Here is a 15,367-nt window from a genome sequence, read left to right as displayed (position 1 = left end):
ATAAATAAATGCGGAATTATCAAATCAAAATTGCCTCTGACGCCAGAGAAAAACGACGTCGCTTAGCGCTGTGCCCACACTTCGCCGCCAAACAGTTGTAAAGCGCGCTCCGTTCTTTTCAGTCGAACGGGGAAGAAGGTAGCAGAAAAAGGAGACCCAAACCCTAACCCTAGCTGGAGAATTGAAGAGTACATGGCATCTTCCATGGCGTTCGCAGACTGTTCAACCTCCGCTCCTACTCGAACCTTCCTATTCAGCAGACTCAGACCCTGCAGAGGCCTCCCCTCTATCCCACCACATCTCCTTCGAGGACTCCCAGTCGCTGGTTTCCGGCTCCCCAGCCTTCGTATAACAAACTCACCGTCCTCCTTTCCTAAAGGTACCTTCCTTTATTCGATATACTTGTTCACACCATGAGTGTTTCCTGGAAATAACTTTTCTGTGATTTTCTTTTTGTTATTATTATTTTTTCTCAGGGAATGCTTTTCTTCGAAACAAACAGGGTTTCAGACATTTTAGACCGTTTACAGTTTTGGCAAGTGTTTCCGCTTCTGAAGGTTGTAGCTTTTACTGGTTTGTTGTTTTAGTTATCGTAGGGTGGTGTTGTTATCTGTTGTGGCATTTTGTAGAGTGCGTGGCCAATATGTTTCGTTCGGATTAGTCGATGGTGGTGAACAATGCTTCCTTCTTACAAAAGAAAGGAGTAGAAAAAAGGGGTTTGTAGAGTATTTTTTTCACTTATGGAAACAAAGAAAGACCTCAATTTAGAGAATTGTGTTTCAAAATAGTCACTTTAGGTGCCAGAGAGTTCCTTTTAGAGTCTAAATTTAGATTGGAAAAGTTATCTTGTACATTGAGCAGCGGTTGGTGTTAATTTGTTTGATTCATTTCCCATGAATGAACATATATTCTCTATTAACTTGCTTCTGTTTGGATGGTTTCCATTTGAAAATTTTAAACTTAGTTGATGACCCTGGGCCTGAGCATTGAAATGATGGAGGAGCTATAGCTTGTACCCTTGTAAAGTTTGCGTGGCTGTCAGTCAGTTAAGTTTTATGATTGGAATTGGCAGTTGTTTGGTTCTGGATTCATGTCACTTGTGAATGTGAGCACTATTTCAGGTTTCCACCATCTTTGAAGTTCCAAAACTGGGTTTTGTAAAGAGTATTTAACATAAGGGTTGTCTTTGTACTGAAGAAAAGTGCAGTTAGAAGTTGTCTTGGGGCATTCTAGATTTGGAATTAGTTCTTCCTGTGATATTGCTACTAAACTCATGGGGTGAATTTTTAGGAAGGGCTTGAATTGGAGCTTAACATGGCTCCCTCCATATTGGAAAAGGGTAGTGGACAGTTGTTAAGGTCATTCTGGGGTGTGTAGCCCTGAAACCAGTTTCTCCCCATGATGTTGCAAATAAGCTTATGTGACAATGTCATGAAAAGGGTTTGAAAATATCTGAGATGTTTCTTTGAACCAGTTTGGTCATCTGCACAACATTGTTTTTTTGATAAGTGAGCGCATATATATAAAACTAGGCAAAAAGCCACAAAGCATACAGGAGGTATACATAGTAGCCTAAGCAAAAACAAAAACAACACTCACCACCCCTTAGGGAACGGCAAGCCATTCCAAAAAACCTAAAAGCGAAAAGGACTCCTCTCCCATATACACCCTAGCCCAACTCCACAAATTACAAACAAACGAATTCTTTAGCTTTTGAATAGTTAGAGAGCCCCCCCTAAAAGCTAATCTATTTCTCTCCTTCCAAACCGTCCAAAAAATACACAACGGAATGGAAGTCCAAATCCTTTTCCTCTTTCTCCCCACAAAAGGGCCCCTCCAACTTACTAACATCTCTTTGACTTTCTCTGGGAACACCCAATTAGCCCCAAACAAGGCCAAGACAATCTCCCAGAGAGCCCTAACAACTGTACAGTGTAAAAGAATATGATTTACAGTTTCCTCTTCACAACCACACAAAAAACACCGGTTTGGAAGCTGCCAGCCCCGTCTTTGAAGCTTGTCCAAAGTTAGGACCTTCTCCCAAGAAGCCTCCCAAGCAAAAAAAGCGACTTTGGTTGGGACCTTGTCCACCCAAATGCTCTTTTTCGGGAAGGAATTGACATTGGACCCTGTCAACAACTTGTAAGCATCTCTAATCCGAAAGTGGCCGTGTCCCTCTCCTTTCCATATCACTGCGTCCTCTTCAATAGAAATCCTCAAATCCCTCAACATATGCAACAGCTCTTCCAAGGCGTCCAACTCCCAATCATTAGAGTTTCTAGAGAGTCTTATGTTCCAGCCTCCTTGACCGATGCTCGAGTCCCACATCTCATTTACCGATGCATTCCTTTGGACCGCCAAAGCAAACAACTAGGGAAAAGCTTGGGACAGCACCTCATTTCCGCACCAAAGGTCAGTCCAGAACCTTACCTTGGTCCCTTTTCCCACTTTGAATTCTATATTCTCCCAACACCAAGACGACTCCTTCAAGATATCCCTCCAAACCCCCACCCCAAACGTTCCGCGGGCCTCCTTTGTTCTCCAACCAAAACCCAACTGGCCATACTTCACCCCAACCACCTTCCTCCAGAAGATATCTTCCTCAAAGGTGAACCGCCAAATCCATTTCCCCAACAGGGCCTTATTCAAGAGATCAATTTTCCGAATACCTAAACCCCCACTCTCCTTTTGGGTGCACACCACCTCCCAATTGATTAGATGGATTTTTCTTTCCGTACTTCCCCCTCCCCAAAGAAAATCCCTCTGAAGTTTTTCAAGTCTTTTTACAACTAGCTTAGGCATGCGGAAAAGAGACAATTGGTAGATAGGCATGCTTGCCAAAGTGCTTTTGATAAGGGTGATCCTCCAGCCCTTTGACAAATATTGTCTTTTCCACAAGGCAAGCCTTCTTCTCATTCTTGCTTCAACCCCATCCCACATAGCCATGGCCTTGTGCTTGGCTCCCAATGGCAGCCCCAAATAGACAGATGGGAGGGTCCCCACTTTGCACCCTCACTCCACCGCCAACATCTCAATATCTTCCACCTCCCCAACCGGGATTACTTCACTTTTAGCAAGGTTTATTCTAAGACCAGAGGCTGCCTCAAACCACATCAAAATCCAGCTTAGGTAGGTAATGTGATCTGCACAACATTGTTGACAACCTAATGGCATAGATTAAGCTGTTACTTTTAATATTTTCACGATACTATATAGAATTGGTCATGCCACTTCTGGAAAACAGGCTGCTTTCCTATCCTACTGTATAGGAAGTGGTTTTATTACATAAAATTTCGGTTATCCTATTATATTGTAAAGTGGGTTCATTGCATGAACATTTGATTTGATGTACTGCATTCATACCAATTTTTTTATTAGTTTTGCCAAATTTTTTGTTCTTTCACTATATAGTAAGTGGCTTCTTATGATGTTACACCCTGTTCCAATGATCCTCTTTAGCTGCTAGAAGAACCTAGAGGCATCTACACATCTTCATAGACAAATGGTAGATATTGGAGTTTTTGTGGAGTATCCTATAGAATTCTTGAGAACTCTTGTGCATATAAGCGTAACATGCACATAGATTGTGTGTTGTAGTATCTAAAGTGTTTTAGATTTGTAGAGAACCATCAAGGTTTCGTGTTGTTGCATTCTAGCCTCCTAGTGTTCCATTCTAACACAAGTTCCATTCTTCCAAACTCTCCAAGTGTTAAGTCATTTGTTCATTTCTAGCCTTCATGTTGCTTGCTTAGCATAGCAAGTGCAGGGAAGGCTCAAGTTTCTTGAGTTGTCTAAGGCTCAAGTCCGTGGCAATGAGCTTCTTTCCATTTTGATGTTGCATTGTATAGTATTAAATTATCAATGGATCTGACCAATTTAGTTGTGTTTGGACATCTCTGAATGCTAGGTTCTTGCTTTATGTCTTGGATTTTTTTAATGCTATTGCTTGATCATTTTTTATTGATCTCTTGCACAGCTGCAATATCTACAGAGGCCTCTGCTATGGTAATTGATGGGAAATCAATTGCCAAGGAAATAAGACATGAGATAACTACTGAAATATCAAGAATGAAGGATGAAATTGGTGTCATTCCTGGGCTAGCAGTTATTCTGGTTGGGGATAGGAAGGATTCTACAACTTACGTTCGTAACAAGAAAAAGGCTTGTGAATCTGTAGGGATCAAGTCTTATGAAGTGTGCTTGCCTGAGGACTCCACGGAAGAAGAAGTGCTTAAGTTCATCTCAGGCTTTAATGACGATCCTGAAGTTCATGGCATCCTTGTTCAATTGCCTTTACCTTCTGTATGCTTCGAATCTGAAAATCATTTTTGCACTAGTGAACTGTTGAGAAAAGTAATAACTAGTTTTTTTATATTGGTAAATGCTCCAGTATTTACGAAGAACTTAGGAAATTACAACATATCATTACCTGAAAAAGAAACCCTCGTGAAAGATAATTTAATGAGAAGATTATTACCGTTTGAACTATCAATTTGTTGGCAGCTCAAGAATTCAATTTCTTTGTAAAAGTGGGCACCTGCAGAAATATATTCTAAACCTGGCGGTGGTTCTTGTTTGGAATTATTTGCATGGCTCTTTTTCATACTATGCTTCAACGTCAATTTCATTTGTGCACTTGATGAATCTTGGTTTTTTAATTCCTAAAATAGAAGGATGAGGTTGGAAATGATTCAATGAGATTACTTGTTTTTTTTAAAAGGGGAAGGGGGGTGGGGTGTGTTAGGGGTTGCAACATTCTAGAGAAGAAGATTCATCTTTTGAGGTGGCTAGTCATTTGTTCAAATAAAAGAAAGGGGGTTGGATATTTGAAGGCTAATTAAGCTTAACAAGGCTTTATTGGAGAAATGACTTTGGCATTATGTGGAGGAGCAGGACAATTTGTGGAGGAGAGTCATTCAAAGGAGGTTGAAGGCAGTTGGATCTCAAAGGAAGGAAAGAGTTTGGGGTGTGCCTTTGGAAAGCAATCAGAAGGGATTGGGGTGATTTTGAATCTTGCACAACTCTTATGATTAATGATAGTACTAGAACAAAATTTAGGTTTGGTATGTGGTATGGCAATCACCAGATTCACCACTTTAAGGACTCTTTCCTATCTTTGCTTGGTATTACTTCAAATAGATAAGCTTGGGTAGCTGATTTTCAGGCGGAAACAGAGCATCAGGTCATTGGTCCCATCACTTTTTGAGAAATCTACTAGATAGGGAGATGGAGATGATTCAAGATTTTTTTTTGGGTTTATTGATTCCATAGTTTGAGGGTATAGGACAATCTTCATCATGAATTGCCTTTTTAAATTATTACCTATATTTATGAGGATACTGGTTCATTCACAGTGATGTATTTGTTCAGAAAAAGATAGATGAACTTAATGGGAAATTTGATTTCCATGGGATGTTGAAGTGCATTATGTTCTTAGAACCGCATGAAACTTATTAGATGAATAGACTTAAATAGATGTGGTTGTATTTCAAAATGATGGATTAGTTTGAATATCTAGAAATTTTCCTTGTAGTTGATTCATAATATAGTTTTTACTTGTTTTTGTTTGGTTTTTGCAGCATATGAATGAGCAGAACATCTTAAATGCTGTTAGCATTGAGAAAGATGTGGATGGATTTCACCCATTGAACATTGGTCGGCTTGCCATGCGAGGCAGAGAGCCCTTGTTTGTCCCTTGTACGCCAAAAGGGTGCATAGAGTTATTGCATAGATGTAACATTGACATCAAAGGAAAGCAGGCTGTTGTGATTGGCCGAAGCAATATTGTTGGGATGCCAGCTGCTCTATTACTGCTAGTAAGTCTCCAAGTTTTTTGTGTTTTTGTTTCCGTTTTTATTCCCCCCCCCCCCCCCCCCCCCCCTTTTTTTTTGTTGCTGCTATATGCCCTTTTTTCCTTATTAACATTGAACCTCTGTATGTTTTAATTTCGGTAGAGAGAAGATGCTACTGTGAGTATAGTCCATTCCAGAACCAAGAACCCCGAGGAGATCACAAGCCAAGCAGATATCATCATCGCAGCTGTAGGACAACCAAACATGGTGAGGGGTAGCTGGATAAAGCCGGGTGCTGTAATCATTGATGTTGGAATAAATCCGGTAGAGGTGAGCATATTTTTCCCCCTTGATTATAATACTTGTTTCAAGTGAAAGGAGGAATGACTTGGTTATATGCCAAATATCAAGCTTCCTTTTTCAGATCAAATTTCTTAGTTATTGAGTAGGTCTCTTGCATATGATTGTGTGTAGGACGCAACAAGTCCTCGGGGTTATAGGTTGGTTGGAGATGTTTGTTATGAGGAGGCCTGCAAGATAGCTTCTGCTGTTACTCCAGTTCCTGGTGGAGTCGGTCCAATGACTATAGCAATGCTCCTGTCCAATACTCTCAGCTCAGCAAAGAGGATGCACAACTTCCAGTGACAAAGCTGCAGTTCCTTGGGGATAATTTATTTAATTTAAACAGAGTACCCCAGCCTAATGCTTTTATTTTGTTCAAGCCAAACTGTTTCTCAGGATGCATTCCAACCCGGATCTTGTTCCTTGCTAATAATCAGGAAAAACAAATTTCTAGATCAGCCTGTTTTTTCATCTGCAAGATCTGCACTTTGGGGTGGTTGTTCCTTTGGTAAACCTGGGAGTTGTGTGAATTGGAGCTTGGTGATTAGGGACCCTTAAAGTAGGGCCAACTAGGAGAGTCCTCTTTTCTTGAACAACCCCAAAAGTATTGCTACTGCTCCCAGTTTTTTATTTTCATTTTTTGTTTTTTGTCTTGGAGTTGAGGGTTGGACCTCCGGAGGTATCTTAGAAATTGTTCAAGGGAGAGCTGGATATTTTTCTCTGATTCTGATTTTATTCCAAAATGAGAGACCTGGAATACCTAAAAACAATTCACATCACATGATAGTGGAAGGCCAAAGGCATCCTACATCTATCAAGGGATTACACTATATCACTTGGGAGATTGCAAAGCCGCTTCTGAGGATTTTCTTGTCCTACATCAAACAATCTTGAATCTTATTTTGTTTGTGGCAGAGTCAGAAACTTGCCATGTGTGTGAGGTTTATTTAAGGATAAGAAAATAAAGTGCAGAAAATAGGAGGAAAGAAAAAAAATATAAAATAGATTTAAAATTAATAAATTATTTTACATATAACCTTTTTCAAATTTTCATTCATTTTTATTTATGTATATAAAAATTAAATAATTTAAAAATATATAGAATTATAACTAATTTTGATTATATTTAATTTTCTTTAATTTTATATGGTAAACAAAATAAAAAACATAGCATCAGGTGTATACGGCCGAATAAAGGCAGTGCCACAAAATAAATAATCTCTTTTGTCATCAACATAAGATTCAATGTACAGGTTTTCTTTTAAACTTGAATGCTAATCCAAATTTATTCAAGATGGGATTCCCATTATAACGATTTCCCAGCAGAGACATCAATTCGTGCTTCAAAATGATCCATTCCAGTCCTGCTTTGCTGCTTTGTACTCCTGAGAATTGAAACCTGAAAGAAATTGCAACATATAAATAGAATGCGTGCCACATTTTCAAGAACCAACAGAAGCATGTGAGCACAATGCTTGGAAGCTATTAAACAAAAAAAACAAATCCGGAGGACCTGGTGAGTATCTAACTTAACTCAGCTCAAAATGTTCTATTCAAATTTCTTGGGTTATGCTCAATCAATTTTAGATATACTTGAAGTCCTATGCTGGGTTTTTCAGGTGAATTCCCCCTCAACCTGATCTCAACTCTCTGTATTGATGGGAAATTCATGGGGGGCCAGTTGAGCAGGAGAGAGCCTACCATTGATCATGGCCACGATTGAGTTCAATAATCTCTACGATTCCGGTTCAAAAGTTCATGGGTATAATTTGCGTAATGCTTCAGTTGCTTGTTATATTGTACGTTTGAAAATAATGTTCATGTAGTTCTTGTTGGGACAAGGATAGCTGGTCCCAATTCAGGTACTGTCCGACATAATTATTCCACTGGGTGTTAATATGATATGTGCATTCAATTGAAGAAGAAATGACACTCGGAACTAGGATCTAAATCAAACTAGGGAGATTAAAAATAGGGATCTAAGGTTTGGCCTTGAGGTGAATGTGGTTGTTCCATTAGAAATTAAATTGCATAAAATGAACAACGATTGTGATACCTTGGGCCGTTCCATAGAGCTTCCAAAATAACCTATTCCAAAAGATAAGGAAGAGTATGAAGCTGCAATCTCTATAGCTTTCAGCTTTGGTGAATTCTGGGGGGCCTACAGCAACCAATACAGAAACAAATGACAAAAGAACATAAAGAATATATTTGGAAAAACTAAGAGAGAGCATCTGGTTGGTAGCTCACTGTTATTGGAGCATCAGCTTGCACAAGTAGAATTCCAGCACTTTTATCAGTACCATGTTGACTGCTGTTTTGAACAACGGAGCGTAAAACTTTGGTGCATGCAGAGGCAGGGCCTGCCTGAGAACTGTGTGAGGAAGATAACCATGTCATGATCACCAACTGGGGTTATAGATGGCTAAAGATTTACAGCTTTAACACATATCTTGACTAAACAAAATAATAAAACTAAAACAAAGCAACACGTCAAAATCAGCAAATATTCTTCTCTTTATTCTTCCTTTTTCCCCTCAATTTTTCAGAATGCAGACACAAGCTGCTATTCTGAATCTTATAACTATAATCATGTCAATTTATAGTATTGAAATAATTCACTTCTACACTAGTCACATTAAGTGAACCTGTAAAGACACGGATTAGATCAGATGTGGCTATTCAGGTTTACCATGGGAGAAACTTCTCTGGCATTTAAGACAGTTTCTTGACTTCAACTTGTAAGTCCTAACCTAAAGCTATTCAGCTTTAACAAAAAAAGTTTCCCCTACATAAAATTTGATATAGAGAAGAGTACTGGATAAAATATAAGAATAAGATCCCAACAAAATGTGCAGTAGTAGAGGGCCTAGAGGCATAAGAAGCTAATATAAATCACTCCCCTAATCATCTCTTCTGAGTCCAATCTCAAAAATAAGATACCATACTTATGGTTTCTTCTAATAGTCTTTACAATCCTCAAAAACCACCCATTTCTTTGCTTCAAATTTTCCCGAGTATTCAAGGCACAACTGTTTTGCAGAATCTAAGATCCTCCTTGCTCCAAGCTTAAAACTTCAAGACTCTTATAGATTTGAAAAAGAAAATGGAGAATCCCAAATTACCCATGTTTGGTAAACTAGAATTCCATAACACGAACCATGTTATTGGAGGTAAAACTTATAACTTGATAATGAAGCTTTTTCCATATCAAGAAAACAACATATTTCTGATAAAGGTTAACCAAAAGCTGACCATACAGTGATGATGAGACACAGCACTCCCGAGCTGCAAATCCTCTCATTAAACTTTCTCCTGCACCAGTAGCACAACAGCCAACTATAAATGGAGCCCCAAAGGGACCTTTGGAAGATGCCCAACAACCTGAACCATACATTGCTGCCAGTCCCACACGACCACTAACCTGTTAGAAACAGTGAAAGGTAAAAAACCAAAAAAAAAAAAGAGCTAAAGCAGTTGTAGCTAAATTACTGGAAGCCAATTTATTTATATCAAAATGTCAGGTTCAAAGTGCATAAGCTCTCATTTCTGGCAAACAGTGAATCAAAATTTTCAAATTTCAAATTAAAAAAAAAAAAAACATTTAAGAATGAAGGTGAAACTTAAATGCTTATTATTAATACTAAGACCCAAAAAAGAAAGCATCAAGAGATTAACATTCTAGGTTTTCCAGGTGATCTCAAATCTGAGGGTTACACAAGAAAAACATCTGAACACTCACAAGCACAATCCTAAGGCTTATACCATAAAGAGTTGCAAGTAGGGGAAACATGTAACACCCTCATGTGAGATGCCATCTACTTTACCAAATCACTGATGTCTTCTTAAAATGACAAGTGTTAACATTTATTTTTTTTGCTCTTATTCAAAGTGATTATAAGAAACATTCATCACCTTCAGTGCAATGCCACCACTTGAGGCCCCAGATGCTATGTGTCCTTCAGTGTCGACACAAATAACCCCAACAGTGTCCATAATATAGTCATCTTCCAATGCACTCAGCACCGATGACTGGCCACCTTCATTTCCGTTTGAAGAATCACTAGGTTGAGTTTCCAATTCTAAAACACAAATACATCCAATATTAATTGCATGAGCGCGCAAATGAATGGAGGATCAGTTTCATCACCTAGGGAAGTTAGATTTATGGATCACTTCACATGAAGATAATGATTGATGATCTACGTATAACAGTGATGGAATACCTGATAACACAGCAGTCTCCTGAGGACTACAAAAGGGTACCACAGAAGAAATTTTCTTCTTAGCCATGGCATCATCAAGCATTGCTTTATATTTTTGCCATTGTAGTCTTGCCTTTTCTGTCACCAGCCACTGTTTCCAAATATGAACATGTATGATTAACCCATCCCAGAATATCAGAAAGAATCTATGGTGAAGAGATTTGTCATCTTGGAATTCTAAAATTGTTAAATTCAACAAAAGAATAATGATTTATATAAAATGGAAATTTCAGTAAGTCTTAACCTCATCAGCCTCTTTAATAGTTGCTGGTAGATCAATACCCTTGGACTTTGCCCATATGCGAGCACCTTCACCAACTAAGAAGCTGGGAAACAAAAAAGATGCTCCATGTGTAAATTAAAATGAAAAAGAGGGAAAAAAAACAGGGGAAACAAAGGAGTCTTTGGTCCCCATTCAATAACATAACTAGTTTTTCTTCAGATGTTAAAAGACTAAGCAAATTAATGCATCAGAATTTTGAAATAAACTACTCTCACACCAAAATAAGATCAAGTGCAGCAAATTAAAAATAGAACTGATGACATCATCTATGATATCCCTAAATAGGTCTAACCAACAGAAATAGAAGGGACTTCTGATGCAATGTTGATGCTAGTACAAATTCCAAAGAATTTACCAAACTTTGAGATGGTCCTCCCAGGTGATTGGGAACTGACATGAATGCTGTAGTGGTCCAAGAGTGAAGGGAAAAATAGAAACCAATACTTCTATGATAATATGCATGCAAAAATATAACATCCGAAAAGTAATCAAACCCACCTAAACAACATATCAGTCACAAGTATCCTGACATTGGAACTTCAGTAAGTTCTACTTGAAATAGTTCAACATGTGCAATGAATGCATAAGACATGCACAAACATTTTGTTTGTGGCCCTATAAAGTTCAAGATGCTAACATATCGTTTTTTCATCATACTATGATTGGCTTCTTTCATATCAAAAGGGCATTTCATTTGAATTTTAAATATAGAGCAACACTTCATAACTTATCCAATGAATGCCATCTTTGTCCTATGGTTTTGATTTGCTTGAGGTGGGTTTTGTTGAAAGCACACAGCATGCTTAAGGGACCAGATATAAAGTCATGTCTTACCTACGATTCTCAAAGGACAATGTAGGGGACAAATAATTCAAAGCCATAAAATCACAGCTTATATACACAAGAAATACAAGAAAAAATCTCAATCAAATAAAACAAAGATACTGTGGCAATGTTTCAAGTAAAAAAGGTACTCCTGTCCAATAGATTTAAGAGGCAAGCATGGCAGAGAGTAATCATTACATGGGAGGTACTCGACCAAGCAGGGAGGATCCCAACATCTGTTCCTTGGCCAATAAAGTAGCAATTTGGATGGCATTGCGAACACCTGGTCTACAACTAATGAAATGGTTTAATTAGTAACTTCAGGGAAAATGTAAAACATAAATTTATAAAGTGAAAACAAAAGTGCTAAAATATTTATAAAACAGAAAAAACCAACAGAAATGATAGTCGATGATGCAAAAGCAAAAGCCTTTAAGCAACCCAGCAAGAAAATGATTTCCTGATGATAAACTATGTACATTATGCCTCGGGAATACCTGGCACAGCTCCAACAGACCCAAATGCTCCAGAATCACCATCCATGATACTGGCATCACATTCTACATGACCATCTTCGGACAAATTAGAGCCTCGGCCAGCGTTTGTGCTTGGGTCATCCTTAAATAAAACATTTTAATGATCACACAAAAGAAAAAACAAAGTCAAAAGAGGAGACACAAAAGCACTGAAGTGAGCATCAAGTGAATGGAGAGAACCTTGACAATCACTGGATTCCAACAGATACTATAATTTCAATGGCAACTGGAACATCTCATCCTATTGGTATCTGAGATCAGGAAAACAGGTTGATGGTCAAGAGGTAACATGTTTTTCTGGTTTACCTCCTTTTTACCTTCACAAGAGTTCGTTCAATTCATCAGTTCTAAAGCTTGTATGAATTTAACCTTATTCAAATTTGTATGAGCTTCCAAAAAGGTTATTCAACTTACATTGCAAACAAAGTTCATCTTGAACCTAGTTTAAACCATGGGCATTTATATTTAGAATCAGTTTTTCAAATATTATAACAAATTGATTCTACTCCCAAAGAAAGGAGTTTAAGCCCTAGAATATAGATACAGGGAGGAAGGCGGGGGGAGAGAGCAGGAGAGAGATACCTCCAATATTTGAATTGCTGCTGAAACAGCATCTATACATCCACCAGAGCCCTAAATTAAACCAAACAAAACACATGAATTAAAGGGTATATTCATCCATAAACTCACGGTATAACAGCATGACCAAATTTAATGAACCTTTTTTTCCCCTTTTTCTGATAGGCAAAAAGTGTATGCATATTAATAGCTGTCTAAGCAAATGGTGCAACAACAAAGTACACATGATGTAAACATATGGCACCAAACAGGCAAGCTAGTAGAGAAGAGATGACCAAATTTAATGAACTTCTCAAATCCAAAACTTTTCTCTTTTCAAGTTATATAGCATAGAATCTATCTTTTCAAAGCTTCAAGAGAGATGGGTACAAGGAAATTATGAGAACAGTTTTGTTTGGAGGGGCTTCAGGGATGGTAATTCTCAATTAAATCTTTTTATTCGTTTTTTGGAGCCGATGAATGATGTTACCTTTCTTGCAAAAGGTTTGGGGTTTGTTGACGCCCCTAAAAGAGAATTTCTTTGCTTGAGAAGAGGTTTGGGGTAAAATTCTTACTTTGGACCAGTTTATAATATATCATAAGAGCCTGAAATAGGACACACTGGAATACACATGGTATATACAAATACTGCAAAACAGGCAAGCAAAAAGGGAAAAAGAAAACAACGGGCCTATAGGATTTGCCTAGCTAAGGAATGATAGTGTTTGAGGATAACTGCAAAAGTGAGTTTTTTTCTATACAGGAGACAACTTGTGAGAAGATTTTGATGCTGGATCAATTGAGAAGACGAGGAAGCCTTTTAACTAGCTGGTGTTTCTTGTGTAAAGGAAATGAGAAATCTGTCAACCATATCCTTCTTCAGTTGGAGAGGTATTATAGGGGTAGCATGGAGTATTATGGGGAAGAAAGAAGTAAAACATGGAGAAATGACCCTTCTATGTTTGTTTTGGACAATTTAGCAAAAGTGAAACCAAAGGACCTTTGATAAGTTAAAGCGACGGGTTTAATCTTTCCAAGACATCTTTATTCATTCCCCGTTTCAGTGGTCTAGCGGTTGTTTGGGTGTTGATTGCTTCCCTTTATTTAACTTCATCATTTGTATATGTGCCCTTTTGCTTTGATCAAGAAGGTCTCTCAATGCGGGAACTTTGTCCATGTTAAATTTCATTGACCGGTAGGGTACTTGTTGATAGGGGGTGCCATTTCCTTTTGCCTTTGCACCCCCCTTAGTACGCGTCCTGTCTACATGGGTGTTGCCCTTTCGTTAGGGGCTTATTAATAAATTTATCGTTCCCTATAAAAAAAGAGAGAGAGAGAGAGAGAAATAACAATTCGCTTCTTTTCTATCTCTTTCCTCAGTTTTCTCCCAATCCAAACAGAAACAATGCAGATTGGTAACTGAGAAAATGTAGGAAAAGAAAACAAACACCTCCACTAAACAGTTGAGTATGAGTTTTCACTTTCCATGTAAGCTTCGAAGCTTAAATTCGATTAAATTTCCACAACTTTCTCGGCAATTAAACATAGGATAAACGATAAAAAAAAAGGATTGAAAGAAGACCTTGCGAAGAATAGAAGCAGCAGCGAGGCAAGCGCGCTTCATCGCAGACCTGAGAGATTTCTCGTTGGAAGGCGCATGATATCCAGCGCCAACGTGAACTGCCACGAAGAATCTAGGGTTTTGCTCAGCCATTGATGCCTTCTACCAAGAGAGAGAAACTGTAAGTTTGTAACTGAGGGCAAAAGTCAAGGCTCTGGTTTAGGTTTGGGTTAATGGGCGGGTTTAGGCTCTGTTTGGATTTCTTAAAGAAAAATAACCTTTTTGTTATAACTGAAGTAACAAATGCCACCACATTAATTATAATAAATGTTAATTAAGTATTATTTATAACTTTTATTAATACTCGTTAATGGAAACTATTAATGTTATTTATGAGTTCCATTAATATTCATTAATGGGAAAATTAATGGAAGGTATTTGAAAAACCTATAAAAGGGCTTCCCATCCCCTATGTATACCTGAGCAAGAAAGAAATTTCTTACTTTCTCTCATTTTTTCTGTTTTTCATTCTCTCAACTCTCTTTTTTGATTTTTTCTTCCCTATTATATATCAAAGTAAGATATATTTCATCTCTACTACTTTCATTTGCATTGTACTTGTCCTTGTTTTACAACATGTTATTAGCACGAATTGCTCTGAAGGTAATTCTTGTATCTTAAACTTGAAGTTATTTATGTAGAATAAAATTTTACATATTTATATTATTGTTGATTTGTTTTGTTACATATTTTTAAAAGTTATAAACAAATTATTTGATTCTGTTTATAATCAAAGTTATATTAATACTATCAAGTTATTATAATTGATTCTAATAATATTGTTTTGTCATATATTTGAAGTTATTTGATAATATCAAATATCACAAAACTCGAATTTGTGGCACTTGACATTTTGGGAAAGAACTATCTTGAATTCTTGATGTTGAAATACATTTTGATGCAATGAACCTTGGAGCTACGATCAAAGAAGGAAATCAAGCATCCCTGCAGGATCACGCAAAAACATTGATTTTTCTTCGTCATCACCTCCATGAAGGTTTAAAAAATGAGTATCTTATAGTAAAGGATTCTTTTACTCTATGGAGTAATTTGAAGGAAAGATATGACCACTAGAAAACTATGATTCTCCCAAAAGCTCGATATGATTGGATGCACCTAAGGTTGCAAGATTTTAAAACTGTTAG

The 15,367-nt window shown here is 37.6% G+C and overlaps 2 protein-coding genes and 1 long non-coding RNA gene across 5 annotated transcripts; 2 read left to right on the top strand and 1 right to left on the bottom strand.

Annotated features, from left to right (window-relative positions):
* The first annotated feature begins 51 nt into the window (after window positions 1-51).
* LOC117932588 (bifunctional protein FolD 4, chloroplastic) lies at window positions 52-6,855 on the top strand. Of its 2 annotated transcripts, XM_034853864.1 has the most exons (6): window positions 52-379; window positions 477-557; window positions 3,977-4,302; window positions 5,580-5,816; window positions 5,955-6,122; window positions 6,267-6,855. In XM_034853864.1, exons 1-6 carry the CDS (start codon window positions 193-195, stop codon window positions 6,435-6,437), a joined length of 1,170 nt encoding a protein of 389 aa, XP_034709755.1. In that variant the 5' UTR covers window positions 52-192; the 3' UTR covers window positions 6,438-6,855. The 2 variants fall into 2 exon arrangements, with proteins under 2 accessions (XP_034709755.1, XP_034709756.1); XM_034853865.1 differs by lacking the exon at window positions 477-557.
* A 459-nt stretch (window positions 6,856-7,314) lies between these two features.
* Window positions 7,315-14,386, bottom strand: LOC117931556 (putative threonine aspartase). Of its 2 annotated transcripts, XM_034852532.1 has the most exons (11): window positions 14,184-14,386; window positions 12,626-12,676; window positions 12,005-12,125; window positions 11,706-11,790; window positions 10,644-10,725; window positions 10,361-10,490; window positions 10,050-10,216; window positions 9,395-9,558; window positions 8,385-8,508; window positions 8,191-8,295; window positions 7,315-7,533 (listed from the first exon to the last, which is right to left on the bottom strand). In XM_034852532.1, exons 1-11 carry the CDS (start codon window positions 14,313-14,315, stop codon window positions 7,441-7,443), a joined length of 1,254 nt encoding a protein of 417 aa, XP_034708423.1. In that variant the 5' UTR covers window positions 14,316-14,386; the 3' UTR covers window positions 7,315-7,440. The 2 variants fall into 2 exon arrangements, with proteins under 2 accessions (XP_034708423.1, XP_034708424.1); XM_034852533.1 differs by lacking the exon at window positions 7,315-7,533 and having other exon boundaries at window positions 8,204-8,295; window positions 9,390-9,558.
* Window positions 7,530-8,036, top strand: LOC117931557. The gene is made up of 2 exons (XR_004654066.1): window positions 7,530-7,650; window positions 7,754-8,036. It is a non-coding gene; the product is annotated as an uncharacterized LOC117931557 (long non-coding RNA).
* Window positions 14,387-15,367: the final 981 nt, after the last annotated feature.

The sequence above is a fragment of the Vitis riparia genome, chromosome 15 (assembly GCF_004353265.1).
Source record: "Vitis riparia cultivar Riparia Gloire de Montpellier isolate 1030 chromosome 15, EGFV_Vit.rip_1.0, whole genome shotgun sequence".
Classification (NCBI taxonomy): Eukaryota; Viridiplantae; Streptophyta; class Magnoliopsida; order Vitales; family Vitaceae; genus Vitis; species Vitis riparia.
This window is presented reverse-complemented; position numbering and strand designations above follow the sequence as displayed.

Coding starts and splice junctions, on each gene's coding strand:
- LOC117932588 (XM_034853864.1), top strand. CDS start 193: ATGGCATCTTCCATGGCGTTCGCAGACTGTTCAACCTCCGCTCCTACT. Junction 380..476: donor ACCGTCCTCCTTTCCTAAAG/GTACCTTCCTTT, acceptor ATTTTTTCTCAG/GGAATGCTTTTCTTCGAAAC. Junction 6,123..6,266: donor TTGGAATAAATCCGGTAGAG/GTGAGCATATTT, acceptor GATTGTGTGTAG/GACGCAACAAGTCCTCGGGG.
- LOC117931556 (XM_034852532.1), bottom strand. CDS start 14,315: ATGGCTGAGCAAAACCCTAGATTCTTCGTGGCAGTTCACGTTGGCGCT. Junction 12,126..12,625: donor CAGCAATTCAAATATTGGAG/GTATCTCTCTCC, acceptor GTTTTATTTAAG/GATGACCCAAGCACAAACGC. Junction 10,217..10,360: donor GGAGACTGCTGTGTTATCAG/GTATTCCATCAC, acceptor TTTGTGTTTTAG/AATTGGAAACTCAACCTAGT.